Below are 27,976 nucleotides of genomic sequence, written 5' to 3' on the forward strand. Positions count from 1 at the left end.
TGACACGCTGCCTTCAGGCTCACTGTGTAACTCCTGGGCATGAACCCCAAAGGATGCGGGTGCCTTGGCTGCCCATGCGGGTGCAGAGTTGGGAGGAATTCCTAGACCGTCAAGTCCACTCCCGCTCACCTGCAGCGCTGGGACGAGAGTCCTGTTCTAAGTTTAGGTTGGACATTAGGAAACAGTTCCTAACTGTCAGAGTGGTTAAACACTGGAATAAATTGCCTAGGGAGGTTGTGGAATCTCCATCTCTGGAGATATTTAAGAGTAGGTTAGATAAATATCTATCAGGGATGGTCTGGACAGTATTTGGTCCTGCCATGAGGGCAGGGGACTGGACTCGATGACCTCTCGAGGTCCCTTCCAGTCCTAGAGTCTATGAATCTATGAATAATGGGCTGGAGAGGAGCCGGCTGCTAGCAGCATCCTGCAAACAAGCTCTCACGGCGTCTCGAAGCTAGAGCCTGCTGCTGAGGGCTGCCTGCTGGCCGGGCATGGCTGGATCTCCAGCCTGTAGCATGACGACAAAATGCAGCTGTGAGCCAGGCCTGCGCTTGCCGTTCTCTGAGCATCCCTGGGACTTTCCCTCTGCTCAGTCTCCTCTCCTAGCTCTGGCAGCGCAGAGCGCCAGCCAGCCAGCCTGTGTCCTGAGTGGGGTCCTGTGAGCCTTCCTGCTCTGGCTGTCAGGGTGAGTCAGCAAAGCAGCTCCACCCTGCTCCTGGCACTAGCCCATCACGTGGCAGAGGCAGTGAGGTGCAGGGGTAGGGAGCCCTGTGTTCTACCCCGGCTGACCTGCTGTGCGACCTGCTTCCCTCCCTGCCCCCTTTGGCTGGCATGGTTGTGGGGCAGGGCTGGCTCTCACCCAGATATACTGTGCCTGGCAGGAGCGACACGTTGGAGGGACACAACAGGGAGCACCAGCTAACGGGGGGCACATGCCCCCCCACATGGCCTGCACATTGAGGACAGCTACATTATTCAGTTGCTTCTGTCCCATTGATGCCTAGAGATAGTTTTTAAATCTTCTGAAGCTGGAGAATGAGTTCAGGATGATACAGGCACAGTGAGAAGGATTCTTATACATTTGCAGTACTCTGGAAACATAGTGCTTCCAAAGTACTGAACATGAGTCCAAGATCTCTTTCTTGGTGTGTAACAGCTAATTTAGGCACCATTGTTTTGTATGTATAGAATCATAGAATCTCAGGGTTGGAAGGGACCTCAGGAGGTATCTAGTCCAACCCCCTGCTCAAAGCAGGACCAACCCCCAACTAAATCATCCCAGCCAGGGCTTTGTCAAGCCTGACCTTAAAAACCTCTAAGGATTGAGATTCCACCACCTCCCTAGGGAACCCATTCCAGTGCTTCACCACCCTCCTAGTGAAATAGTTTTTCCTAATACAGGCAGTCCTCCACTTTATGACATTTGAGTTACGGCCAACGGCACTTACGCTGTTTATAAAGGGACATCCTGTTTCGACTTTCCGACAGCAATTTCGACTTTATGATGCTTGAGCTGACGCAACGCCACGCCAGCGAACAAGTTCATAGGTGCGCATCGGCATTCTGCGCCGCTGATCTCCCTGACTCAAGACGCTCAGTAGCTGTTCCAACACCATTTTCACATGTTGATTCTTTGTGCTTCCAAACTTTTTCTTAAAAGTTAGTGTTTCTTTGCCCATAATAATGGCAGAAAAGCTAAAATCTCATGCAAGTGATGTTTCTTCTAAGGGTACGTTTATACTTACCGCGCGGGTCGACGCGGCGAGTTCGACTTCTCGGAGTTCGAACTATCGCGTCTGATCTAGACGCGATAGTTCGAACTCCGGAAGCGCCGCGGTCGAGTCCGGTACTCCACCGCGGCAGGAGGAGTTGGCGGAGTCGACCTTGGAGCCGCGGAGTTCGCTTCCGCGGCGTCTGGACGGGTAAGTCATTCGAACTAGGGTAGTTCGAATTCAGCTACGTTATTCACGTAGCTGAATTCGCATACCCTAGTTCGACCCCGGGGCTGTGTGTAGACCAGGGCTAAGAAACGTAGAACAATTACTATGGAAACAAAAATGGAAATAATTAAGAGGTCCAAGAAAGGTGAGACGCCAACTGAAATTGGTAAAGCTTTGGATTTCCCCTGAATGACTCTCTTAACCATCTTGAAAGACAAGGTATGAATTCAGGAACATGTTAAGGGCTTGGCTCCTATGCAAGCCACTGTGATAACTAAGCAGCATGTTGGACTTATCGCCCAGGTTGAGAAACTGTTAATTGTTTGGCTGGAGGATCAATCTCAAGGCCGGGCTCTGGTGAGTTCAGGCAGAATTCAGGAGAAGACCGGGAGTCTTTATGATGATCTAAAGAAACAAGGGGGGAGAGTTCCAGTGCTGAGCCTTTTCAAGTAGGGGGTGGTTTATGCATTTTAAAGCCAGGACCAATTTGCATAACATCAAGATCTCTGGTGAAGCAGCCAGTGCTGATGAGGAGGCAGCTCATGTTTTTCCTGAGACATTGGCTGAGAGCATTGAGGAGGCAAGGGTTGTGCTCAGCAAGTTTTTAATGTTGATGGAACTGGGCTCTTTTGGAAAAAAATGCCATTGAGAACCGACATGGCCAAAGAGGAGAAATCCATGCCAGGGTACAAAGCTGCTAAAGATAGGATCGCTCTTTTGCTCCGTGCAGATGCTGCAGGTGACTTTAAACTTAACCCTTTGCTTGTGTCTGTTCGGAACCCCCCAGGGCTTTCCAGGGATAGTCCCCGGCATTTCTCCCAGTGATATGGAAACCCCATCCTAAGGCGTGGGTCAATAAAAACATTTTTGGGGATTGGCTTAATCATCATTTTGTGCCAAGCATCAGGGATTATTGCAGCAAAAACAATCTTACATTTAAAGCACTGTTAACCCTCGACAATGCTCCTGGTCATGCACCGAGCCTTGATGACCTGCATCCTGACATCCAAGTGATTTTTCTGCCCCCAAACACCAATTCATTGTTGCAACCCATGGAGCAGGGGATAATTGCATCCTGCCCACTGTCTCAGGCGCACATTTGCCCAGGCCATCAGGGCAAATAAGAGGAAGGTGGCCCAACTCTGAAGGAATTCTGGAAGCGCTTCAACATTTACCATGCAGTTAAGAACACTGGTGAGGCATGGAATGAAGTCAAACAATCCAATTTGAATGGTGTCTGGAGAAAATTGTGTCCTGATTTTGTGTCTGACTTCCAAGGATTCACAAACACTGTTGAGGAGGTGACCAACGCTGTTGTTGAAATGGGCAAATAACTCAACTTAGACGTTGCACCAGAGGATGTTGTTGAGTTGCTGGCATCACATTCTGAAGAATTAACTAATGAGGACTTCACTGATCTGGAACAGCACAAAGTGGCAGAGGAAGAAGACGCACCCACTGTTGAAGAAACTCCTCCTTGTAAAGTCTTGACAACAAAAGTGTTGGCTGAGGCATTTCAACATTTGGAAGCTGCCATGTCCCTGTTTGAGGAACACGACCCCAACATTGAGTGCAGTGCATCTGTGAATAGGAGCATATCCAACATGTACAGGGAAAGAGGAGAATGTCTGTCCAAACTTCCTTGGACACTTTTAAGTCCTTCCAAATCACCTCAAAACCCCCTGAAAACCCCACCCAGTTAGACCCACCCATGAGCTCAGAAGAAGATGTCCCATCTCCTTCTTCATTCCTTCCATAGGTTTCTTAACCTACAAATCAAATGACAAGATCAGCAATGCCCGGGAACCGATTGTGTCATAAGTCTGAGGACTGCCTGAACTATATTTCTTTATGTATGTTTAGCTTATTATGTGATTGTTTTATGGCAGCATGATTGCTATTTACAATATAAATACGTTGATGTAGGTATATTACTCATGTATAATTGTATAATTTGGGGGATTCTCTGCAGTTTGAGGTCTTCAAACCACGATTTGAGGACTTCAGTGACTCGGACATGGGTTGGGGGTTTGTTGCAGGAGTGGGTGGGTGAAATTCTGTGGCCTGCATTGTGCAGGAGGTCAGACTAGATGATCATGGTGGTCCCTTCTGACCTTAAAGTCTATGAGTCTCTGAGTCTATTACTTTGCATTTAACATTGAATTTCATCTGCTGTTTTCTTGCCCAGTCACTCAATTTTGTGAGATCCCTTTGTAGCTCTTCACAGTCTGCCTGGGACTTCACCATCTGGAGTAGTTCGCCACTTCACTGTTTACCTCTTTTTCCAGACCATTTGTGAATATGCTGAAGAGCGCTGGGCCCAGTACAGACCCCTGGGGACACTGCTATTTTCCTCTCTCCAGTGTGAAAACTGAGCAGTTATTCCTAGCCTTGGTTTCCTGCCTTCTAACTGGAGAGCCTGGGGATGCTTTCAGGGTCATCTCAGGAGCCTTCATTTGATTTAAGGACAAGCCCTTTGTTATCTTCATCCCCCTGCCTCTGTTTGTAGACAAACCTCTGCCCAGGCAGCACAGAACTCTACATTCCACACTCAAGCTCTGACTGCAGGGGCTGCTGGGCCCTTGCCCCCTGCCGGTGATTGGGGAGGGGCATGTGACCCGCCTGTGAGGAAGTGGGACTGTGCTGGCTGTTCTGTGAATGCTGAGGGGGGAGTACGGACCTGGGAAGGTGGCAGGGGGTTGTGCCGGGACTGTCTGCACTGGGGAAGGGAGGTACCTGAGCATGTAACCTGAGAACCCAGGAGGGGGGTTGGGGGCCAGGCAACACCTCTGCCTGGGACACTGGACAAGGGACACACAGGCTGGGGGAGGAGCCAGGGGGAGGCTGAGTGAGAGGCTGGGGGGAGTTTCAGTTTGAAGCTGGCTGGGAAATGGAGGGGAGCCCCGACGGGGCTTGGGCTTCCCAGCGGGGCTGTGGCCTCCCTGGGGCCCCAGATGGACCTGACTAAAGGGGGTTCTGTTTTCTGTACCGGCAAGACCTGTTTGGGACCGTGTTCCTGTCATCTTAATAAACCTCTGTGTTACTGGCTGGCTGAGAGTCACGTCTGACTGCGACGTGGGGGTGCAGGACCCTCTGGCTTCCCCAGGACCCCGCCTGGGCGGACTCGCTGGGGGAAGCGCACAGAGGGGCATATGCTGAATGCTCCGAGGGAGAGGAGGCTCCCCAAAGTCCTGCCTGGCTTGTGGGGAGCAGTTCCAGAGCAGCGCCCAGGGACTCCGTGACACCGCCCCCCACATCCCCGTAGCTCCCTGCCCCCATGGCTGCGGCTCTTGTGGCGTGGATGCTGCTACGTACGGGGGGTGCTGAGAGCTCTGCCCAGGTCCAGCCGGGTCCCCCCGACGGCGCCTGGGCCAGGTTGAGAGGGTCTCCCTGTGGGCTTGTTTGGCCAAAGTGCCCGGGCTGGGGGCAGCAGTCAGCCAGCGCTCAGCCAGACCCCCATGCCGTGTTCTGGGGGAGTGGGGCCATGGGGCTGTCCCTGTGGGGCAGGCTGGGCTCCCCTGGCAGTGCTGCCCTGCGGTGGTTTTGCTTCATTCTTCCCTGGGATGCAGCGATTTAATCTCCCTAAAAGGGTTGGTGACGTGTTGTTTGCTGAGGGGGGGAGGTGGCATAAATCCTGGCGCGAGCCTGGCGCTGGGCCATGTTTACCCAGCGCAATCCCGCAAATGGCTTCTCGGCCTCAAGGACGCACCCGCCAGTTGTGCTGCCATCAGCTGTTTTGTGTGTCCTGGAGAGCCGCTGCTGTCAGTGGGGCCGTTAGCACGGCTCCTTGGGAGGGCACGGCAGCCTGGCTGTGGAGTACAGGGCCCGGGGCTGCAGAGTGCGGGGCAGGCGATGCGATAGGAGCTGCAGGCACGGGGCGCGTGGGCACCCCCACTCCTTCTCACCTCCGAGTGTGAGGCACCCCAGAGGGCTCTGTGCACGCGTGCGCGCACACACACACACACACACACACACGCACCCTGAGTGTGAGGAGCTCCAGAGGGCTCCGTGCACCCCCCCGCCCCAGAGGGCTCTGTGCGCACACACACACACCCCCTGCGTGTGAGGCGCCCCAGAGGGCTCTTTGCGCGTGGACACACACACACACACCCTGAGTGTGAGGTGCCCCAGAGGGCTCCGTGCACCCCCCCCGGCTCCAGAGGGCTCTGTGCGCACACACACACACACCCTGCGTGTGAGGTGCCCCAGAGGGCTCCGTGCACCCCACCGGCTCCAGAGGGCTCTGTGCGCACACACACACACACACACGCACCCTGAGTGTGAGGCACCCCAGAGGGCTCTGTGCACACACACACATCCTGAGTGTGAGGTGCCCCAGAGGGCTCTTTGCATGCACACACACACACCCTGAGTGTGAGGTGCCCCAGAGGGCACTGTGCACACACACATCCTGAGTGTGAGGTGCCCCAGAGGGCTCTGTGTGTACACACACATCCTGAGTGTGAGGTGCCCCAGAGGGCACTGTGCACACACACATCCTGAGTGTGAGGTGCCCCAGAGGGCTCTGTGTGTACACACACATCCTGAGTGTGAGGTGCCCCAGAGGGCTCTGTGCACACACACACACACACACACACCCTGAGTGTGAGGGACCCCAGAGGGCTCTGTGCACACACACACACACACACACACACACCCTGAGTGTGAGGAGCCCCAGAGGGCTCCGTGCACCCCCCTGGCCCCAGAGGGCTCTGTGCACGCGCGCACACACACACACACACACACCCTGAGTGTGAGGGACCCCAGAGGGCTCTGTGCACACACACACACACACACACACACCCTGAGTGTGAGGAGCCCCAGAGGGCTCCGTGCACCCCCCTGGCCCCAGAGGGCTCTGTGCGCACACACACACCCTGAGTGTGAGGAGCCCCAGAGGGCTCCGTGCACCCCCCTGGCCCCAGAGGGCTCTGTGCAGCACACACACACACACACACACACACACACCCTGAGTGTGAGGCACCCCAGAGGGCTCTGTGCACACACACACACCCTGAGTGTGAGGTGCCCCAGAGGGCACTGTGCACACACACATCCTGAGTGTGAGGTGCCCCAGAGGGCTCTTGTGTGCACACACACATCCTGAGTGTGAGGTGCCCCAGAGGGCTCTTTGCATGCACACACACACACCCTGAGTGTGAGGCACCCAAGAGAGCTCTGTGCACACACACACACACACACACACACATCCTGAGTGTGAGGTGCCCCAGAGGGCTCTGTGTGCACACACACATCCTGAGTGTGAGGTGCCCCAGAGGGCTCTTTGCATGCACACACACACACCCTGAGTGTGAGGCGCCCAAGAGAGCTCTGTGCACACACACACACACACACACACACACACACACACACACATCCTGAGTGTGAGGTGCCCCAGAGGGCTCTGTGCACACACACACACACACACACACACTCTGAGTGTGAGGCACCCCAGAGGGCTCTGTGCATGTACCCCCCCCCGAGTGTGAGGTGCCCCAGATGGCTCTGTGCGCACACACACACGTGCACACCCAGAGGGTGTGAGCAAGTGAGCTGGCTAAGAGACCTCAGCTGCTCACGAGTGCACTGGCCACTCTGGCTGGTCTCTGCTGGTGGCCCTGCTTCCCCCACTCCATCTCCCTGCCATGCGTCTGCTTCTCAGCCACTGTAGTCAGCTGTTTTCCCCCTGGTTTAGTTTTCTCCTGTGTGTGTGGGAGGAGACACGAGGGGCAGTGGCAGGCTGAGGGAGGGGAGGAGCGGTGTGCCAGCCATATGGGAGGAGACATGGTGGCGTGGGGTGCTGGAGAGGGCGGGGCGGGGGACGCGGCCAGCCAAGGAGGGTGGGTTGGGGGGCACGGCCGGGACGAGATTTTGTCTCTTCAGTAGACTCAGGGCTTCCTAGCTCATCCCAGCCGGACTCGGGCAGATTCTCTGATCCTGGCTCGTTCCTTTCCTAGGCTGCGTCTGCACTTGCCGCTGTGCTGACACGCTGCAGAGTCCCGGCCCTGGGCATGTGTCCTGCAGAGCGAGGGGGCCGGGCGTACAGCACCGACTTGTCTGGACCCGGAAGAAACAGGTTCCGTGTCCAAAGTCCCCATGTGGCCTTGGACAAGGGATGTCAGCTCGCTGCCCCTTACTCGTAACCCGGGCCTGGCCGTCCTCACCTCCAGGGGTGCTGCCACCTTAGATGTGTTCGTGTGTGAGCTGCTCAGATACTGTGGTGATGCGGCCAGAGCAAACAGGCAGATGAGGTGTAGCCAGAGAGACCCAGGCACGGACGAGCGGTGTGCACAGCATGGAGAGCATTGTACCGCAGCCAGCAGTAAGCATTTCACAAGGACCTGCGATCGCCAGTGGCATCGTCCGGTGCCGCGCCGTAATGTTACCGAGCAGAGCTGGCTTGGGCCACGAGGGGTCAGGACAGCAGCCAGGCTCTCCCAGGGCGGTGGGGCTGAGCAGTGGGGCTGGAAGATCGTCGCTGCCGTGTTCCGCGGCGCCATGCGGGTGGCCAGAGGAGGGGGCTGCTGCATTCGGCAGTGGCCCTGGAAGGATTTTAGAGGCACAGTGGGACGCGCCAGCTGCGGGCACTGGGTGAGCGTTGGCAGAGAGGGGCAAAGGGAAGGAGGTGGGGGAAGTGGCCTGAGGTTTGTGCCTGTTGATGGAGTTCGCTCTCTGCTGCCATCTATCGATGAACCGGGGGAAAGACTTCCTGAGCAGAGCTCGTTAGCAGAGACGCTCGTTGGGCCAGGGCGATGGGTTAAATCCGCTCGTCCGGGCCGCAGGGTGATGAGCGGTTCCTGCCCGTGCCGTGTGTGTGCTGCTGTCACCTGCCTGCTGAGTGTGGAGCCGGGCACTGGGGGCTGTGGGAGTTTGCCACATGCGGACAGGACCCTGCCAGTGGGGTGCTAAGGTGGGAAACTGAGGCAGAGGCTGTGGCCCAGGGTGCTGTGGTGGCTGCGGTCCCGCTGTCCGCCTCACAGGACCCAGTGCTGGCGAGGGGAGATCTCCGGCCGGGGTTTCTGGGTGGGCCCAGGCCGGTTCTGTTGGCGATGTTAAGAGGAATCCCTGGCAGTGGCCCCTGGCCCAGCCCGGGGGGGCTGGTGACACGCCCAGCGAAGGGTCACTTCCGTGCAGAGCAGCGTGTCCCGCAGCACCTGCAGCAGCTCCTGGCCGGCCCCAGAGGCAGAGCGGGGGCCTGTGGCTGCAGCCGTGCTGCTCCCTGCCCTTGGCCAGGAGCCGTCGGAGGCAGGAGTGTAATTTGGAAATGGATGGTGTAATTATGGATTAATAGCCACTGGAGAGGCACGCAGGGACCGCAGGGACTGTGGCCTACTTAGAGCTGGGCCTGCTTCAGAGTCCCGAGGCGAGGATGAAAAGCAGCCTGCAAGCTCAGCCCGCTGGGCCCTGGACATCTGGCTCATCCTCTGCTGGGGCAGGAGGAAGGGTACCAGAGTCTGGACCATCTCACTAGCCCAGCCTGCCCCACGAGAAGCCCCTGGGGCTCCTAGCGCCTGGGTCGGTCTGGCTGCCCCAGGGCCATTGCTTCTGGGGTCCCTGAGCCCGGCCTGAGAGCCCGAAGCTGGGGAGGTGCTGGGCAGGCTGCAGTGCTTGTGGGCCCTGGCCCCCCCGCTGTCGCGCTCGGACGTGGCAGGAGGCAGCACTGGTTGCTCTCGGCAGATCCCCGGGGGGGCCGCAGGCGGGCACGTGTTCCCAGTGGGTTTGGTGCCAGGCAGGCAGTGCTTGGGTAAGGCTGTGCCCAGCCTGCATTGGTGCCCCTAGTGCATCTCCGTGGCCTGATGCCCTGCGCAGGGGTGTGCGCAGCCCATGAGGGAGGCCGCCCGCAGAGCCTCCAGGCCGTGTCCTGGGCCTGAGTTCCTGGGGGCCGGCAATCGCCCAGCCCCGTGGCAGGGGAGTGGACCCGAGCACTAACCGGGGCTGGCAGCTGCCCAAGTGAAGTCATCGCGGGGGAGAGATTAATCGAATCTCCCCGGGGACGCAGGCTGCTTCCTGGCGCAGGGACCTGCGCATCCTATTCCACTTGGCAGCAGGTGCTGGAGGGGTGAGGTGCTTTGTCACTCACTCCAGTCCCTTCCCCCCGGCCGGGGCCCAGCCGCTCTAGGGAATGAGTCAATGAAGCCTGCCGGGGCGGCACTGAACGGCTGCACATTTATCAATGGAAGGGTGGAGAGGAGCTGTGGGAAGCGCTGCCCGGGGAGATGCAGCCAGGCAGGTTCTGGGTCCGCTAGCCCAAGCCCTCCTGTGACTTGGGCCCCCGTCCCGGCCACCCTCAGGGACACACACTGGAGTCCGGCCGCTCCCCTTAGCATCACCCACGGGTAACCAGCTTCCCCGTCGCCCACGGCAGGCCTGGCTGATCCCTCGTCTCTCTCCCTCGTGCGCCAGGCCTGGCTCAGGTGGGAAAGCCAGAGCCCGGCCGGCTGAGGGCCTTCTGGTCCTTCGGGGGGCGCAGGGGGGCTTCTGCCCCAGCTGTTCCCCAGGTGCCGATTGCTGCTGGTGCGGGGGGGTGATTGGCACTGTGGTGGCTGGTGCCTCTCCGGGCTGTTCTCCGGGCACTGTCCTGCTTTGGCCAAACCCCTGGGTTAGTGGGGCTGGAGCCAGGAGCCTCCCTGGAGCTGCTTCCTGAGCCAGGCTGCCTCAGGCCTTTGCTGGCCACCCCGCACGGAGCAGGAATGCCCCAGGCGTGGGACCGGGGTTTGCGCCCCTAGCACCAATCCGCAGGCCTCAGCAGCTGGACTGATGGTGCCAGCGGGAGCCTGCTCCTTGCGTGGCACAGGCCTCAGTCGCAGACGGTGTGAACGAAGCAGCAGTTCTGGGAAAGGACCTGTCCCGAGCTGCCAACGGCAGTGACCTATTTTAGAGGCTCAGGGTTTTGAATCCAAATGAGGCCGCAGACTCCTCTTGGCCCGGCCCAGCGAGCGGAGACGCATGGCCTGACGTCATCAGAGGCTGCGGCAGAGCCCGGGCAGCGTGGCCCCAGGGGCACTCGGCTAAGGCAGGAAGGGGGCAGGCTCTGCCCACCAGCTCATGCCCTTGGGGTACTTGAGACCCGCGGGCTGCCACTCGGGCCCATGGCTGGAGTTGGCCCACGGGCTGGTGTAGGGTCAGCAGGCAGGAGGGGGGCTGAGAGAGGGCCCTGAAAACACCAGGGCTCCCCCTCAGAGCCAGCCGGGGAGCTGCGCAGCCTGGGCCTGGCATGTCCCCAGCAGAGGTGTGGTCCCACCTCTGCGTTCTAGCCATGAACGAACCCCTGCTGGCTCAGGCCTTCCACCCGCTGGGCTTGAGCCAGGCCCCCGGCCGCTCTCAGGGTACGTTGGCACAGGGACGAAAGCCCCGCGGCCTGGGTCTAACAGCGGCTGTGTGGCCGTTAGCCTGAGCTCCGGGAGCCTCCAGCCTTGCGGGGACACGTCCGTCCCTCGTCCCCTCCGGGGGGCGGCAGCGCTTGCTCCGGTTTGCCTTTGATCCGCCCATGGCGTGCGGGGGGTGACCGCCAGGCAGAGCTCGGAGGGTGCTGTATGCGCAGCCTCGGGGGCCCTGAGCCTGGAGCTGGTGTTAAAGGGACGCGGCCGACATCTGAGAACTGCCCGGCAGCCCCTGTGACTAGCCGCCCCGGGGCTGCTTTGCTCTGCTGGCCCTGCGGTGCATGGGCAGTGATCGCTGCAGAGCGGGCCCCACAGGTTTGTGGATGGTGATTGCACTTGGTTCCTCATGCTGTGGGTCGCTGGGCTGCAGGGAGCAGTGGGGGCTCAGCAGGGGGCGCTCTCCCCAGCAGTCAGTGCTGGCCCCACTGCCCCAGTGTGGTGCTAGGGGACCTGTGAACATAAGAACGGCCAGACTGGGTCAGACCAAGGGTCCATCCAGCCCAGTGTCCTGTCCTCTAACAGTGGCCAGTGCCAGGGGCCCCAGAGGGAATGACCAGAACAGGGAATCATCAAGTGATCCATCCCCTGTTGCCCATTCCTGGCTTCTGGCAAACAGAGGCTGGGGACCCCATCCCCGCCCAGCCTGGCTAATAGCCATTGATGGACCTGTCCTCCATGAATGTATCTAGTTCGGTTTTGAACCATGTTATAGTCTTGGCCTTCACAACATCCTTCGGCAAGGAGTTCCACAGGTTGACTGTGCGTTGTGTGAAGAAATACTGCCTTGTGTTTGTTTTAAACCTGCTGCCTATTAATTTCACTGGGTGGCCCCTAGTTCTCGTGTTATGAGAAGGAGTAAATAACACGTCCTTATTTACTGTCTCCACACCAGACATGATTTTATAGATCTCTATCATATCCCCCCTTAGTCGTCTCTTTGCCAAGTTGAAAAGTCCCAGTCTTATTAATCTCTCCTCATATGGCAGCTGTTCTATCCCCGAATAATTTTTGTTGCCCTTCTCTGAACCTTTTCCAATTCCAACAGATCTTTTTTGAGATGAGGCGACCACATCTGCACGCAATATTCAAGGTGTGAGTGTACCATAGATTTATACAGTGGCAATATATTTTCTGTCTTATTATCAGTAATGGTTCCTAATATTTTGTTCAGATGTTTTCAGAGAACTATCCACAATGACGCCTGGTCCCAGAACAGAGCCCTGGGGGACCCTGCTTTTTACTTTTCTCCACTATGAAAACTGACCATTAATTCCTACTTTTGATTCCTGTCTTTTAACCAGTTACTGATCCGGGAGGGGACCTTCCCTCTTATCCCATGACAGCTCACTCTGCTTAAGAGCCTTTGGTGAGGGACCTTGTCAGAGGTTTTCTGAAAATCTAAGTTCACTATAGCCACTGGATCCCTCTGGTCCACCTGCTTGTTGATCCCCTCACAGAATTCTAGTAGATCGGTGAGGCAGGATTTCCCTTTACAAAGCTGGGTTGACTCTTCCCCAACAAATCGTGTTCACCTCTGTGTCTGACAATCTGTTCTTTACTATGTTCCAACCATTTTGCGCAGTACTGAAGTTAGGCTCACCGGCCTGTAACTGTCAGGGTTGCCTCTGTACCCTTCAGTCATCTGGTCCGGAGGCCTCTTTGGGGAAAGGTCCTCAGCCCAGCCGCAGGCCGCCTGCCCAGAGCCAGGCTGGGGTGCTGGCAGGCTGGGGCTGTGGGGAGCAGGCTAGCAGGGAAGGCAGTTGCTGACAGGCTAGATGATGTCTTTGCATTAGTCTGCAGAGAGGAGGCTGGGGGGACATTCCTGTCCCAGAGCTGCTCCAAGACGAGGCGCTGTCTGTCACGGAGTCCGGGCCCTGCACCCCCCCCCCACTTCCTGCGATTCCCCGGGACTCTCAGCCGGCCAGTAACACAGAAGGGTTATTAGACGACAGGGACACCGTCCCAAGCAGGGCTTGTAGGTACAACCAGGACCCCTCAGCCAGGTCCCTCTGGGGGCCAGGATCTTAGACCCCAGACTGGGGGTTCCCTGCCCCCTCCCAGCCAGCCCAAAACTGAAACCAAAACCCTCCAGCCGGCTCTCTTCGGGTGTTAACTCGCCCCACCCCCCTCCTGGCTCAGGTTACAGGCTCAGGTCCTGTCCCTCACCTAAAGTCACCCCCTGCTCCCCCACCCCCCATGCAGACAGTCCCTACTGCTGTCCCGCTGTCAGAGAGTGAGAGGTCAGGAGTAGGCGCCAGGCCTGGCTGCTCCATTCCCCGGGGCTGAGGCATGGGGTGGACGAGTGGCTGGCAGATCCAAGTATGTTGAGTGAAGCTCTGTTGCAGAGCCCTGGAGAGTAGCCAGTGTTGTACCTGTACTGAAAACGGCTCTGGGATGAGCCTGGGGAGCTGTTGAAATGATCAGTAAAAACAGAGCAGCAACCCCCTCAAAAGATCAGGGTCTGAGAGCTCCGCCAGCTCCGTGGCTTGGACACGCAGTCCTAGCCTCAGGTTGCATGTGAGCAGGATTCATCCCCGAATTGGGGCCGCTGGCTGGATCATTCGCTCCCGGCCCAGGCCAGGGACTGACGCTGCTCCGTGCTCCCTGGCACTGGGGTAAAGGAGAACTGGCTGACAGGATCTCGTCAGACTTTCAGACCTGGACAAGGGCCCGCCGAGGAGGCTGCTGAGGTGTCCAGGGGCTGAGGCCAAGGGCTGTGACAGAGCAGAGCCCGGCTCCGCGACAGGGGAATGGGCAGTGTTCGTTGTGGCTGGCAGCTGGCAGCAGGGTGTGGACCGGACCCCATGGCGGGTTCTGTAGTGGTGAATGATCTGGAAAGGGGGCAGCGTGCGGTTAGTCAGGAGGAGAGAGGCCTGCCAGGCACTGAGCGGGATTGAACAAGCCAGGGGACTGGGCCACGTACCAGTGAATGAAATTCAGTGTCGGTAAATGTAGAGTAATGGAGGGAAACATTTCAACTGGCCGGTCATCTGCCAGGGTCTGCACAAGCCTCGGCTCTGGGCAGAAGCGCGACTGCAGGGGCGGGATGCACACGGCCTGGGGAGAGATGGCGGACGCTGCGCAGGCTGGGACCCAGCTCACCTGGGAGCTGGAGGGAGTTTGCGGGCCTGGAAAGCTGCCTTGTGCAGAGGGAGTGATGAGCTTGGGATCGTCACCTTGGAAAGGAGCTGAATGAGGGAGGGGTCTGTGGAGCTCACTGCCCCAGACAGTCACTGAGTCAGGAAGATGAGCAGGATTCAGAAAGGGGCTGGACCTTTCTGTAGGTCACAGGGACATCCCGAGTGATGGTTAATGATACAGCGTCACACTAAACCTCCTGCTTCAGGCTTACACCACTGCAGGAAGAGCCCCGCGCCTGGCCCAGGGCAGCTGGCTCGGCCCCCAGGGCTCAGCCTGCGGGGCTATACAAGATGTTTGTCTCCAGCCCGAGCCAGCTGCCCTGGGCCAGGTGCGGTTGAGCCGCTGGTCTTTACTGCGCTGTAGCCCTGCCCTGAGAGACCAGCAGCAGGGGGGTGGGGGCTCAGATTGTCCCACAGCTGGGACTGAGGGATTCTCAGACCTGCTTCTCTCCTGGTGCAGCCACTGTCAGAGATGGGCCATGGGGCTGGATGGGCCAGGGGCCTGACCCAGCTGGGGGGGTGGGGAGGAGAGCAGGCGTCCGCGCTCCTAACCCAGGTGTGGGCGCGGGGGGGTGCGGGGGCAGCAGGCGTCCGCGCTCCTGACCCAGCTGGGGGCGTGGGAGGGTGCGGGGGCAGCAGGCGTCCGAGCTCCTGACCCAGCAGGGGGCGGGGGGGGGTGGGCAGGAGAGCAGGCGTCCACGCGCCTGACCCAGCTGGGGGCGTGGGGGGGTGCGGGGGCAGCAGGCGTCCGTGCTCCTGACCCAGCTGGGGGCGTGGGGGGGTTGGGGAGGAGAGCAGGCGTCCGCGCTCCTGACCCAGCTGCGGGCGTGGGGGGGTGCGGGGGCAGCAGGCGTCCGCGCTCCTGACCCAGCTGGGGGCGTGGGGGGGTGCGGGGGCAGCAGGCGTCCGTGCTCCTGACCCAGCTGGGGGCGTGGGGGGGGTGGGGAGGAGAGCAGGCGTCCGCGCTCCTGACCCAGCTGGGGGCGTGGGGGGGTGCGGGGGCAGCAGGCGTCCGTGCTCCTGACCCAGCTGGGGGCGTGGGGGGGGTGCGGGGGCAGCAGGCGTCTGCGCTCCTGACCCAGCTGGGGGCATGGGGGGGTGGAGGGGAGCAGGCGTCCGCTCTCCTGACCCAGCTGGGGGCGGGGGGGGGTGCGGGGGCAGCAGGCGTCCGCGCTCCTGACCCAGCTGGGGGCGTGGGGGGGTGGAGGGGAGCAGGCGTCCGCGCTCCTGACCCAGCTGGGGGCGTGGGGGGGTGGAGGGGAGCAGGCGTCCGTGCTCCTGACCCAGCTGGGGGCGTGGGGGGGTGCGGGGGCAGCAGGCGTCCGCGCTCCTGACCCAGCTGGGGGCGTGGGGGGGTGCGGGGGCAGCAGGCGTCCGCGCTCCTGACCCAGCTGGGGGCGTGGGGGGGGTGCGGGGGCAGCAGGCGTCCGCGCTCCTGACCCAGCTGGGGGCGTGGGGGGGTGCGGGGGCAGCAGGCGTCCGCGCTCCTGACCCAGCTGGGGGCGTGGGGGGGTGGAGGGGAGCAGGCGTCCGCGCTCCTGACCCAGCTGGGGGCGTGGGGGGGGTGCGGGGGCAGCAGGCGTCCGCGCTCCTGACCCAGCTGGGGGCTGTTTTGTGCAGGGTCCCTGGTGGGAGTCGGAGACGTGATCTCTCAGCAGCTGGTGGAAAGAAGGGGCCTGAGTGGGCACCGCAGTGGCAGGACGCTGAAGATGATGGCCATTGGCTTCTGCTTTGTGGTGAGTGCTGCCCCCCCAGGGCCTGCTGGGAGCAGAGCAGGGACCCGGCGCAGCAGGCTGTGCGCACACCAGCATGCAGAGCCGGCCTGGTGCCGGGCGTGCGAGGAGCAGGGCCCGGCGCAGCAGGCTGTGCGCACACCGGCATGCAGAGCCGGCCTGGTGCCGGGCGTGCGAGCAGCAGGGACCCGGTGCAGCAGGCTGCGCACACCGGCATGCAGAGCCGGCCTGGTGCCGGGCGTGCGAGGAACAGGGCCCGGTGCAGCAGGCTGTGCGCACACCGGCATGCAGAGCCGGCCTGGTGCCGGGCGTGCGAGGAGCAGGGCCCGGCGCAGCAGGCTGCACGCACACCGGCATGCAGAGCCGGCCTGGTGCCGGGCGTGCGAGGAGCAGGGCCCGGCGCAGCAGGCTGCACGCACACCGGCATGCAGAGCCGTCCTGGTGCCGGGCGTGCAAGGAGCAGGGACCCGGCGCAGCAGGCTGTGCGCACACCAGCGTGCAGAGCCGGCCTGGTGCCGGGCGTGCGAGGAGCAGGGCCCGGCGCAGCAGGCTGCACGCACACCGGCATGCAGAGCCGGCCTGGTGCCGGGCGTGCGAGCAGCAGGGACCCAGCGCAGCAGGCTGTGCACACACCAGCAGGCAGAGCCGGCCTGGTGCCAGGCGTGCGAGGAGCAGGGCCCGGTGCAGCAGGCTGTGCACACACCAGCATGCAGAGCCGGCCTGGTGCCGGGCGTGCGAGGAGCAGGGCCCGGTGCAGCAGGCTGCGCGCACACCAGCATGCAGAGCTGGCCTGGTGCCGGGCGTGCGAGGAGCAGGGCCGGGAGCAGGCAGCGGCTGCAGAATTCTCTCCATGGGGCTGGCAGGGCCTCCCGGCAGGCAGCCATGGGACTCTGCCATGCTGGGGGAGAGCCCAGGGTGGGGGGCATCAGCATAGCACCCCTCTGGGGCAGGAGGGCACTCCACGACCACCCACCACCCGCGCTCTGGCCCTAGGAGCTGCTCCCCGGCCCTGCAGTCTGCGCCGCGGTGGGTGAAGTGCTGAGTGGTGCTGGAACCGGCCAGGAGCCAATTTGATTCTGTGGCACTTGGCCGCTCAGCCGCTCCCATGCCCTTGTGTTGAGCAGCTCCTGGCGTGAGTCCTAGCACTGAGGAGCCTGGGGGAGGGAGCAGCTCCCTGGGACGGGCCCAGCAAAGCTGGCGGATGTGGGGCACCAGCGCTCAGCTCCCCACCTGCCCCCACCAGCTGCTCCCACTCAGGCTGCAGTTCTCACTCCGGAGCTCGGCCTCTGCCCAGCCAGCGCGGGCAGGCAGGCGGGTGTATCCGCGGCCTGGCGCACGGCCCAGGCAGCCCTTGGGGAGCCCAGAGACCTGACTGATGGTTACAGCCCAGCCCAGCTGCAGTGACCCCCGTGGTTCAAGCTCTGTCCCCCCGTCCGTCCAATCTCCTTTGTCAGACTCCCGGGCTGCTCCCCACAGCCCACACTTAACCCCCCCCAGGCCTTTGTTCCCGGGCCGGGGGATGGGGCTCAGCCCCCTGCGGAGAGGCAGGACCACGTCTCTCTGGGTCGCTGGTCGCCAGGTGTCCACGTCCCGGCCATGGGATCTGCCCTTGTCTTCTCGAGAGCTGCATGGAGCTGGGACCTAGGCCGCCAGGCGCCATCCACACCTGTGTCTTCACCTGCCCCAGAACCCCCAGACCTCCCACCCGCGGGGGAACAGTGCCGCACACAGGGGAAACTGAGGCTCTCCCTTGCAGCCTGTGCTGCAGGGAGAGGAGCAGGGACTCAGCAGGGGGCACTGTCCTCTCCCGGTCAGTGCTGGCCTTGCCTTCTGTCTGAGAGCTCAACACACTGCAGAGGCTCCCCTGCTCCCCAGCCAGGGGCTCAGTCAGGATCAGGTGGGGAAACTGAGGCCCAGAGAAAGCTGGGGACTCTCCCAAGGCCCATAGTGGCAGGCAGTGACGGAGCCAACAGAAGGACCTCGGCACCCTGGCATCCAGCCCTGTCTCTCCCATTCGTGTTTGTTTCGAGAGCCCCGGGGATCTGTACTGGCCGCAGCCGCCAGGGCCTGGTGCCCTCTGCAGGGTTCCTCCTCGCCCTGCTGGCTCCCGGTTGCACTGGGCGTCCCCCAGCCCGTGTGGTAGAGGTCTGTGCCAAGCCCTGGCTGCAGCGTGAGTTCTCAGGGTGCCTCCTTAGGCCGTCGCGGGGGCCGTTGTCTCCTCGGTGCCTGCAGCTGAACAGGACTTTGCTGGCTGTCCTGGGATTTGCTGCCAGGCTGCGGAACTGCGCTGGGCCCCAGGGGCTGGATCCAGACCCTCGATACCAGCATGTCACTCTCACCTCCGGATCTCTGCCTGAGCTCTCAGCACCTGCCGGCTCCATTCCCAGCCACTTGCTGGCAGTGTTGCCACAGCCTCCCCCAGTCCCTGTGCCTCGGTTTCCCCTCTGCACCAGGGCAGAATGGCCTGACCCTCCTGCAGGTGCAGGGGAGGCATTTTCTGTCTGTGGGGCCTCTGTGATGCCCGTCGGGGGCGCTGGCACGGGACACGCCCCCTCCCCTGCTGTAGGGAGTGTGTGTAGGGAAGGCCCGTCCGTCCGTCCGTCTGTCTGTGGGGCACGTAGCTCAGTGCACGGCCGCTGCCTTGAACCCGTGCTCTCTGCAGTCCCGTCTGAGCCCAGGAGGCGGAGTTCCAGGGACCACAGCAGGCCCCTCCTGGGCTGACCCCCTGACAGGAGCCTGGAACTGGGGTAGTGCTTTGCCCGCTGAACTCTCCAGCCTGGGCTGTCTCTCAAGGCTTTGCTAGTGACAGGCAGCAAACCCCTCCAGGTGCTGTGATCACTCAGCACGACCGCGTGTGGAGCCCCGCACCCAGCCAGAGGGCATGACTGCTCCCAGAGCCGCTCCCGAATCACACAGAGACAGGCGCCAGCTCCGAGCCTTGTACCTCAGGTCCTGCCCTGCTCAGAAGCCTGATGAGTGTGAGTGCGTGAGCTGGTCCGCCCACATCTCGATGTGGAGAGGACACACACTAGCCTTTGTAACCTAAACACTTCAAGCAAAAGACACTGTTTAAGGTAAAAGCGAAAAGCGGTTCATTAACTACAGACAGATGCTCTGTGATGATAAGTGCTCGGCACAAAGGGTCAGAGAGTTACCAGAGAAAAGAAAAGGTGAGCACACGGTCTAAATCAGTTCTCTCACTTCCCTGGATGCTGCAGCTCTCGATGCGCAGGCTTCCCCGTAAGCCTGGGACCAGTCTCCTCAGCTGAAGTCTTTGCTCAGTGTTCGTGTTGCTTCCAGCATAGGCAGAGGAGGAGAGAGGCCAAGACACGATCCCACTGTCCCTTATTTCATACCCTCAGTCCGTGTGCCTGGAAAACACTCGCCCAGCCGTGTCCTGGTGGGCTTTGCGGAGTCATGGCGTTGAGCATCCCCCATTGGGCGATGCCTGGGCAGCCCTCTTACAGCATTGTAAATCCCTTGCTGATTAATGGGTGACAGACGCCTTCCGGAGGGGGCTCACCTCTTGTGTTGTCACAGCGTAGTTCAGTAACAGCCCTGCGGCCAATCTCATAACGTCACACACGCGAGCGATAGACCAGCGGGTTCAGCAGATCATGGCCTGCTTTGTGTGAAATACAGTTCTATGACGAGGATGAATATGGGGGTTCCAGGGTGCTGCTGAGAGGTACAGAGCGCCAGACCCGCTTTCTCCTGCAGGGCCCTGTGGTGGGAGGCTGGTACCAGCTCCTGGATCGACTTATCCCGGGAACCACCAAGATGGTGGCGTTGAAGAAGATGGCGCTGGATCAGGTCTGCAAAGGAAGCGTTTCTGGGGGACGACTGAGGGGAGTGGGTGCGTGGGGTTGGGGGATGGGGGGAGGTGAGTGCCCAAGAGGGAAGGGGGGGGCTGTGAGAGGTGGGTGCCCAGGAGGTGGGTGAGGGATGGGGCTGCAGGAGATGGGTGCCCGTGGAGAGGGGGTACATCTGTGCCCTCGCAGCCATGTGCATTTGCACCTGCATTTCCTGGGCTGGGGCCTGCCTGCGCTCCAGGCCACGTAGCACACGCCCCGGCTCCAGCACTGCCTCGGGCTCCCCCCCGCCAGGCTCCCCTGCCCACGGCCGGTGCCAGCCGAAGGAAGGTGTCTCCCAGGCTGTACCCGCCCCGCGAGCCCTGGCCGTGGGCTGCCCCATGGACAGTGGGTCCCAGCATGCATTGTTCCATGCTCCGAGCAGCCCGCCTGCATTGCACGCTGGGGCCGGGGTCTCCTGGGGCAGTTCTGCAGCAGAGATGGGGGCAGGCTGGGCTGGAGCCCTGCAAGGAGCTGCATTTGGGCAAAGGGGGGCAGCCCCTCACCTCCTCCCCCCCCCGCCCCCGAGCTCAGGCCAGGCTGAGCCACGGGTTCGCAGTGGAGTGGGTCCAGCCTGGGGGCAGAGCGCTGGCCGGGGGCCTGCAGGGCACTCACTGCTGGCTCCCTTTCAGGGGGCGTTTGCACCTTGCTTCCTGGGCTGTTTCTTGGCCATCGCTGGGGCACTCAACGGCCTGTCCGCCGAGGAGAACTGGGCCAAGATCCGACGGGTGAGTCCCGAGCTGTGCCGGGGGCAATACAGCCCCTGGGAACTGCAGCTTGTGCTCACCACTTCCTGTCCCAAGCTGCGGGGTGCTGCCCGGCGGGAGCCCTGGGGGAGTCGCTGGGGGGCGGGGGGAGCAGGGGGGAGGGGGTGTTACTGGAGCCCCCTGACGGGACCCCTGGGGGAGTCGCTGGGGGGCAGGGGGACAGGGGGAGGGGGCGTTACTGGGGCTGCCCAGAGGGAGCCCTGGGGGAATCACTGGGGGAAGAGGGGAGGGGGCGTTACTGGAGGGGCCCAGCAGGATCCCCATGAGCCTTTGCCCTGGCTATCACCGGCCCCCGGGTGTCTGCCAGGTCCCCAGGAGGGGGTGGGCTGGGGCCCGGGGCCCGTAGATGGGCAGTGGCCTGGATCCCAGGTGTGCCGCCCTCCCGCTCCGACCCTGCTCCCCAAGGCCCAGCCAGAGTCGGGGTCTCCAGGCGGGAGGGTGTCGCGGGGAAGCTGAGGCAGGCTGGGCTGGGGAGGAGCAGCCCACACGGGACGTGTCTCTGTCTCCCTGGTGCTGGGGTGCGACACAGGCGCCTGCTCTGGGCTCTGGCTCCTGGCAAGGCGCCAGCAGGGCCCATGTGGCACCAGGGTGCCAGGGCCCCGTCTGCTGGGGGGAGGAGGGGACCTGTCTGCGTTGGCAGTTCCCTAAAGCCGTTAGCAGGTGGCTCGTCTCCACCGTGGTCTGAGACCAACGCAAGCGGCTGAGTCAGCAAGTGCCGAGTGTGAATCACCCGGCGAGCCGGTGCCCTGGCCCTCCCCCAGCGCCCTGCGCCGCTCCCCGGCTGTGAGTCAGTGCGCTCCCCACTCTGGCACCCGCACAGCCCAGTCCCTGCCATGAGTCACCACAGCTGGGAGCGGGGCCAGCCCGGCCGGGGAGGGGCTGCTCCCCCAGCTTGGCAGCGTGCGCTGGCTCTCGGCTGGGACCCCTCTGCCCAGCACACGGGGCCAGCAGGGCTGCCAGGCCCTCTGCAGTGAGTCCTGAGGGCACACGGAGACTCTGCCCGGGCTGCTTCCTCCTTCAGGAGCAAATGCTTCTTGCTGCTCCAGGGGCACCAGGCCACGTGCCTGCTGCTTGCCCTGGGTCCCAGGCACAGAGCCCCATCCCTCCTCTGCAGGCGATGGGGGCGCTGCTGAGTGAGGCTGGAGGGGGTGGGGGGGACCCCTCTCCCCCCCCAGCACTCCCAGGCTGGGCTCTGAGCCTGCAGCCCCTGCTCCTGCTGCCTGGCGCATTCCCTCAGCCGCCTGCCCCGTGCCCAGTGCTGTGAGCGTGCCTGGGTGCAGAGGGGGCTTGGCCAGGGGGGTCCATCCCTAAACTGCCTCCCTTGCCCCAGGGATCACCCTGTCCTGCCCCTCACTGACGCCGTGCTGTGCCCCATGTGATGAAGTGGGGATGTTCTTAATGTTCTTGTGGACTCGCAGGCCTGGGTGCTCTCAGCTCCCCACGATCTCCAGGAAGAACCCCTAGTGTGCCAGCCCTTCTCTGGGGCACCACCTCTCTGCCAGGGTCGAGCCGCAGACTCCTCTGCCCCTGAGACTGCTCCCTGCAGTTACCATAACAGTCCTTCTCGCTGGTCACACACTCCCAGGGGTTAAGCGTAGCTCCTCCGCCCCCCGAAACCGCTCCTCTTTGAGCCTTCAGCTCGCCTGGTCCTCGTCAATCCCCCTTCGTTTTACTGCTCCCCAGTCACTTACTGCAGGAAGCGCCATCCACGGGGTGCAGCACATCCCACTTCTGGCACCAGTTGTCACAGAGTCCCCGGGCGATGCTCTGGAACTGCTCCATACAAAGCCAGGCAGGACTCTGGGGGAGCCTCCTCTCTGTGAGCAGACTGTTTCCAGGGCAAGGAGCTCACACGGCTTCACCTTCCTGGGTCTGACCTCGGAGCATTCAGCATCCCCTTCTCATACCATTTGCTTCCCACAGCGATTCCGCACAGGCAGGGCTCCTGGGGAAGCCAGAGGGCCCTGCACCCCAACTCCGCAGCCAGACCTGACTCTCAGCCAGCCAGTAACACAGAAGGTTTATTAGAGAACAGGAACACGGTCCCAAGCAGGGCTTGTAGGTACAGAAACCGGACCCCTAAGTCAGGTCCATTTTGGGGCCAGGGAGGCCAGAGCCCCATCTGGGCCCCCCTCCATTTCACACTAGGGCTTCTTCCTGGAAACCGTGGGGAGCTGAGAGCACCCAGGGCTGCGAGTCCATGACAGCATTAAGCACATCCCCGCTTCGGCACACCCCACAGCACCCCGGCTCGGTGGGAACATGGCCTTTGGTAGCCATGGGCCAGGGCAACCTTCCCGGTGTGTGTCGGAGCTGGTGGGCCCCTGGCTGCCATGGCCACGGCTGCTCCCTGGATGGGCTCCCGTGGGCACCAGCCTGGGCTGCTGGCCTGGCAGGGCTGAGCCGATGTGCCCAGCCGGGGCACAGCCTGATGCTGGCTAGCGCTGGGCGGGTCCCTGGTGTGGACGCTCCAGAGCCGGCATGGGGCCATGTGAGCCTGGCGTGGCCCGGCGGGGGGTGGGGGGTGGGAGGCTGATCCACGCCCGCACACCGGGCTATAAATAGCCTGACAAAAATACACTCCAAGCCCAGCCAGAAAAGCGACAGTGGAACCTCCCCCCCGCCCCCGGATGACATCAGCAGCTTCGAGCTCCACAGCCATTGCGTCTCCTTGAGCCCGCGCCAAAGGTCGCCCCAGAGTGCATGGGCACCAGGCCAGGGGAGTGGACGTGCCCGGCCCACGTGCCCAGGCCAGGGGAGTGGACGTGCCCGGCCCACGTGCCCAGGCCAGGGGAGTGGGCGTGTCCCACCCGCGTGCCCAGGCCAGGGGAGTGGACGTGCCCAGGCCAGGGGAGTGGACGTGCCCGGCCCGCGTGCCCAGGCCAGGGGAGTGGACGTGCCCAGGCCAGGGGAGTGGACGTGCCCGGCCCATGTCCCCTGATGGCGCCTGGGCCGGCCTTGCGAATAACTGCCCTTGTTCACTCCCCACAGGATTACCCGGACGCGCTGCTCACCAACTATTACGTAAGTGCAGGTGCTGCACCGGCGCCGCGAGCCAGTTCCCCAGGTGCTCCAGGGCTGGCCCTGCAGGCTGGGGCCTTCCCTCTGCCCCGCACCCATGCTTGGCTAATGAGCTGGCGGAGCATCTCCTCCTGGAGCCCCTCCCACTGTCTGCATGGCTGTGCCCCACACCAGGGCCTTGCCAACCGGCCAGCCAGTGCTCCTGCCCCACGGGACTGCCCAGGCGCCCCTGTCTCCCCCTCCCCCCATTACGTATTTACCCACCAGGAATTTGGGTGAATTTTACTTAGCCAAGTATCCCAACCCCTGTGGGTGCCCCCAGTGCCGGGGGCGCGGGCTGGGGGGTGTGCTGGGGGGAGGGGCTGAGGCCGGGCATCCGGCTGGCAGCCCTGCTGCAGGGTCCCCATCGGCATGTGCCTAAGTGCCCCCCCCCACCCTGTCTTCTCTCTTTCAGCTCTGGCCAGCTGTGCAGATTGCCAACTTCTACTTCATCCCCCTAAACCACAGGTCAGGCCCCTGCCCTGCCCCCGCCTGCCCCCCACCCCCTGGGGTGCCCCAGTGCCCCCCCACCCTGCCCCCTGCCTGTGCCATGGCTCCCATCTGCCCCAACATCCCTGCCCCTCCCTGCCCTGGTTCCCCCACCCCCACCTGCCCCCTGGGGTGCCCCAGCGCCCCCCCACCCTGCCCCCTGCCTGTACCATGGCTCCCATCTGCCCCAACATCCCTGCCCCTCCCTGCCCTGGTTCCCCCACCTCCACCTGCCCCTTCCCCCCTGGGGTGCCCCAGTGCCCCCCCACCCTGCCCCCTGCCTGTGCCATGGCTCCCATCTGCCCCAACATCCCTGCCCCTCCCTGCCCTGCTCCCTCCCTGCCCTGGTTCTCCCACCCCCACCTGCCCCCTTCCCCCCTGGGGTGCCCCAACACCCCCCCACCCTGCCCGCTGCCTGTGCCATGGCTCCCATCTGCCCCAACATCCCTGCCCCTCCCTGCCCTGCTCCCTCCTGCCCTGGTTCCCCCACCCCCACCTGCCCCCTTCCCCCCTGGGGTGCCCCAGTGCCCCCCCACCCTGCCCCCTCCCTGTGCCATGGCTCCCATCTGCCCCAACATCCCTGCCTGCCCCCCGGCCCTGCCTCCACTTGCCCCAGCCCAGGGAGGCTGTGCGCTAGGGGACAGCGGGGGCCGGGACACCGAGTGGGGCGTGCAGCTTGGGGTTTCCCCTGCTGGGGTGAGAGCTGCTGCCCAGGGAGGAGCCTCCCGCTAGCCCAGCCCCTCGCTGTCTCCCCCGGAGCGCAGGGCCCAGCTCCGCCCCAGGCTAATGGGAGCCGCAAGGCAGCCTGGCCTGAGGCCTGGGGGCTGCCCCATGTGTGCGTCAGGCCCAGCCCGTCACTGACCCGGCTCCCGCCTCTAGGATCTGGGGGTCATAGTGGACCACAAGCTAAATATGAGTCAACAGTGTGATGCTGTTGTGAAAAAAGCCAACGTGATTCTGGGCTGCACTAAGAGGTGTGTTGTGAGCAAGACAGGAGCAGTCATTCTTCCGCTCTCCTCTGCGCTGGTCAGGCCTCGGCTGGAGCATTGTGTCCAGTTCTGGGCACCGCATTTCAAGAAAGATGTGGAGAAATTGGAGAGGGTCCAGAGAAGAGCAACAAGAATGATTAAAGGTCTTGAGAACATGACCTAGGAAGGAGGCTGAAAGAACTGGGTTTTAGTTTGGAAAAGAGAAGCCTGAGAGGGGCCATGATAGCAGTTTTCAGGTATCTAAAAGGGTGTCATCAGGAGGAGGGAGAAACCTTGTTCACCTCAGCCTCTAAGGACAGAACAAGAAGCAATGGGCTTAAACTGCAGCAAGGGAGGTTTAGGTTGGACATTAGGAAAAAGTTCCTAACTGTCAGGGTGGCTAAACACTGGAATAAATTGCCCAGGGAGGCTGTGGAATCTCCATCTCTGGAGATATTTACGGGTAGGTTAGATAGATGTCTATCTGGGATGGTCGAGACCAGTGGTCCCCAACCTTTCTGAGCCACGGAGGACCGTGGCGGCTGATGAGCATCCGCCGAAATGCCGCCAACAAGCAGCGTCATCCAGAGGTGTCGCCGCTGAAATTCAGCGACATTTGGGCGGATGCTCGTCTGCCAGCCAGTACACAGGCGCCATGGTGCCCACAGGCACCGCGTTGGGGACCCCTGGTCTAGACAGTATTTGGTCCTGCCATGAGGGCAGGGGACTGGACTCAGTGACCTCTCGAGGTCCCTTCCAGCCCTACAATCTGTGAATCTCTGTCCCAGGCTGGCTGTCGTGCAGGTGGTGGCTGTCGTCTGGAATTCCTACCTGTCCTGGAAGGCGAACCAGCTGTGAGGCCATGGGGCCGGCGCCCCTCCCATCCCCCCACCCAGCCCGTTCTCCCCCAGCCTTCCCCCCATGCCACACCCTCCTCTGTGACTGCCATAGTGAATGGCCGTGGGGCCGGCCCCCCCTTCCTGTGCCCCCCACCCAGCCGCAGGGCCCCCCCATGCCACCCCCTCCTCTGTGACTGCCATAGTGAATGGCCATGGGGACAGCCCCCATTCTCTTCCCCCCAACGCCACACCTTCCCCTGTGACTGCCATAGCAAATGGCTGTGGGGCTGGCCCCCCCTTCCTGTGCTCCCCACCCAGCCGCAGGGCCCCCCCATGCCACCTCCTCTGTGACTGCCATAGCGACTGGCTGTGGGGCCGGCCCCCCCTTCCTGTGCCCCCCACCCAGCTGTAGGGCCCCCCCATGCCACCCCCTCTGTGACTGCCATAGAGAATGGCTGTGGGGCTGGCCCCCCCTTCCTGTGCCCCCCACCCAGCCGCAGGACCCCCCCATGCCACACCCCCTCTGTGACTGCCATAGCGAATGGCTGTGGGGCTGGCCCCCCCTTCCTGTGCCCCCCACCCAGCCGCAGGACCCCCCCATGCCACACCCCCTCTGTGACTGCCATAGCGAATGGCTGTGGGGCCGGCCCCCCCTTCCTGTGCCCCCCACCCAGCCGCAGGGCCCCCCCATGCCACCCCCTCTGTGACTGCCATAGCGAATGGCTGTGGGGCCGGCCCCCCCTTCCTGTGCCCCCCACCCAGCCGCAGGGCCCCCCATGCCACCCCCTCTGCAAGGCCCAGCAGTGGCTCTTGGGGGCACTCCAGGGGGCCACATCACACAGCAACTCTCAAACTGGCCCCCTGGGCAGCCTCAGCAAAGGAAGCGTTGGCACGTGGTGCTGGGAGGCCCTGCACCCCATGGCTGTCCCCAGCACAGGGAGATTGATTCCTGCCCCACGGCTGTCCCCAGCACAGGGGGAGATTGATTCCTGCCCCACGGCTGTCCCCAGCACAGGGGGAGATTGATTCCTGCCCCACGGCTGTCCCCAGCACAGGGGGAGATTGATTCCTGCCCCACGGCTGTCCCCAGCACAGGGGGAGATTGATTCCTGCCCCACGGCTGTCCCCAGGGTGGCTGAGCTGCGCCCCATGGCGGTCCCTGGCGCCGGGGTAGACCGAGCCGTGCCCCAGGGATGCCCGTGGTGCTGGGGGCGATGGAGCCACTCCCCTGGCTGGAGAACCCCTGCCCCAACGGGCCCCGAGCCGTCGCCCTGGAGCCCAGGCAAGGAACTGGAGAAATAAACTCAGTGACTGGCCTTGCCGTGGCCCTGCTGCTGGGGTGGGGCTGGGGCTGGGGGCGCCTTGCTCCAGGGGCTGGGACAGGGTCTGCAGGAGCCAAGGGCAGCCGGCAGGAGCTGCTCCCCGGGAACCAGGCTCGGCACCGGCAGGGCCCATGGTCATAACCTGCTGCACAGGCAGGGCCGACGGGACGCAGCTTCCTGCAGCGCCTGCTCCTCACGGGACAGTGGGGCAGCCAGGGCCAGCACACAGAGCACCCGCCTGGCAATGCCACCTGTGCGTGGGCAGCACTGACCCGAGGGGTTTCCAGCCAGCCCCCTCGGCTCTGAGCTCAGACCCTCCCACCTCGCAGGGTCCTAGAGCCCGGGCTCCAGCTCGCACCCAAGCGTCTGTCCCGCAGAGAAGCAGCCCGAGCCCGGACATAGCCTGGGTCACCACACCGGTCTCTTTGGGCTTGGGGATCTCACATTGCAGCCTGGGTCGCTGTGCCAGGCCAGGCCCGAGCCC

The 27,976-nt window shown here is 62.5% G+C and overlaps 1 protein-coding gene across 3 annotated transcripts in view; it reads left to right on the plus strand.

The window, feature by feature from the left end:
* LOC123367031 (protein Mpv17-like) overlaps positions 1-26,359 on the plus strand; it is a 35,753-nt gene extending 9,394 nt beyond the window's left edge. For 2 of the 3 annotated variants that reach the window (XM_045011017.1, XM_045011018.1), the window contains exons 3-8: positions 16,084-16,199; positions 19,917-20,009; positions 20,680-20,775; positions 23,806-23,838; positions 24,290-24,342; positions 26,120-26,359. In XM_045011017.1, the coding sequence (XP_044866952.1) occupies positions 16,084-16,199; positions 19,917-20,009; positions 20,680-20,775; positions 23,806-23,838; positions 24,290-24,342; positions 26,120-26,189 (461 nt within the window). In that variant the 3' untranslated portion in view covers positions 26,190-26,359. Of the gene's footprint in view, positions 1-7,900; positions 8,266-16,083; positions 16,200-19,916; positions 20,010-20,679; positions 20,776-23,805; positions 23,839-24,289; positions 24,343-26,119 lie in introns of all 3 variants that reach the window. The other variant, XM_045011016.1, reaches the window with a different exon arrangement.
* The last annotated feature ends 1,617 nt before the right edge of the window (positions 26,360-27,976 follow it).

Source organism: Mauremys mutica, chromosome 3 (assembly GCF_020497125.1).
Source record: "Mauremys mutica isolate MM-2020 ecotype Southern chromosome 3, ASM2049712v1, whole genome shotgun sequence".
NCBI lineage: Eukaryota > Metazoa > Chordata > Testudines > Geoemydidae > Mauremys > Mauremys mutica.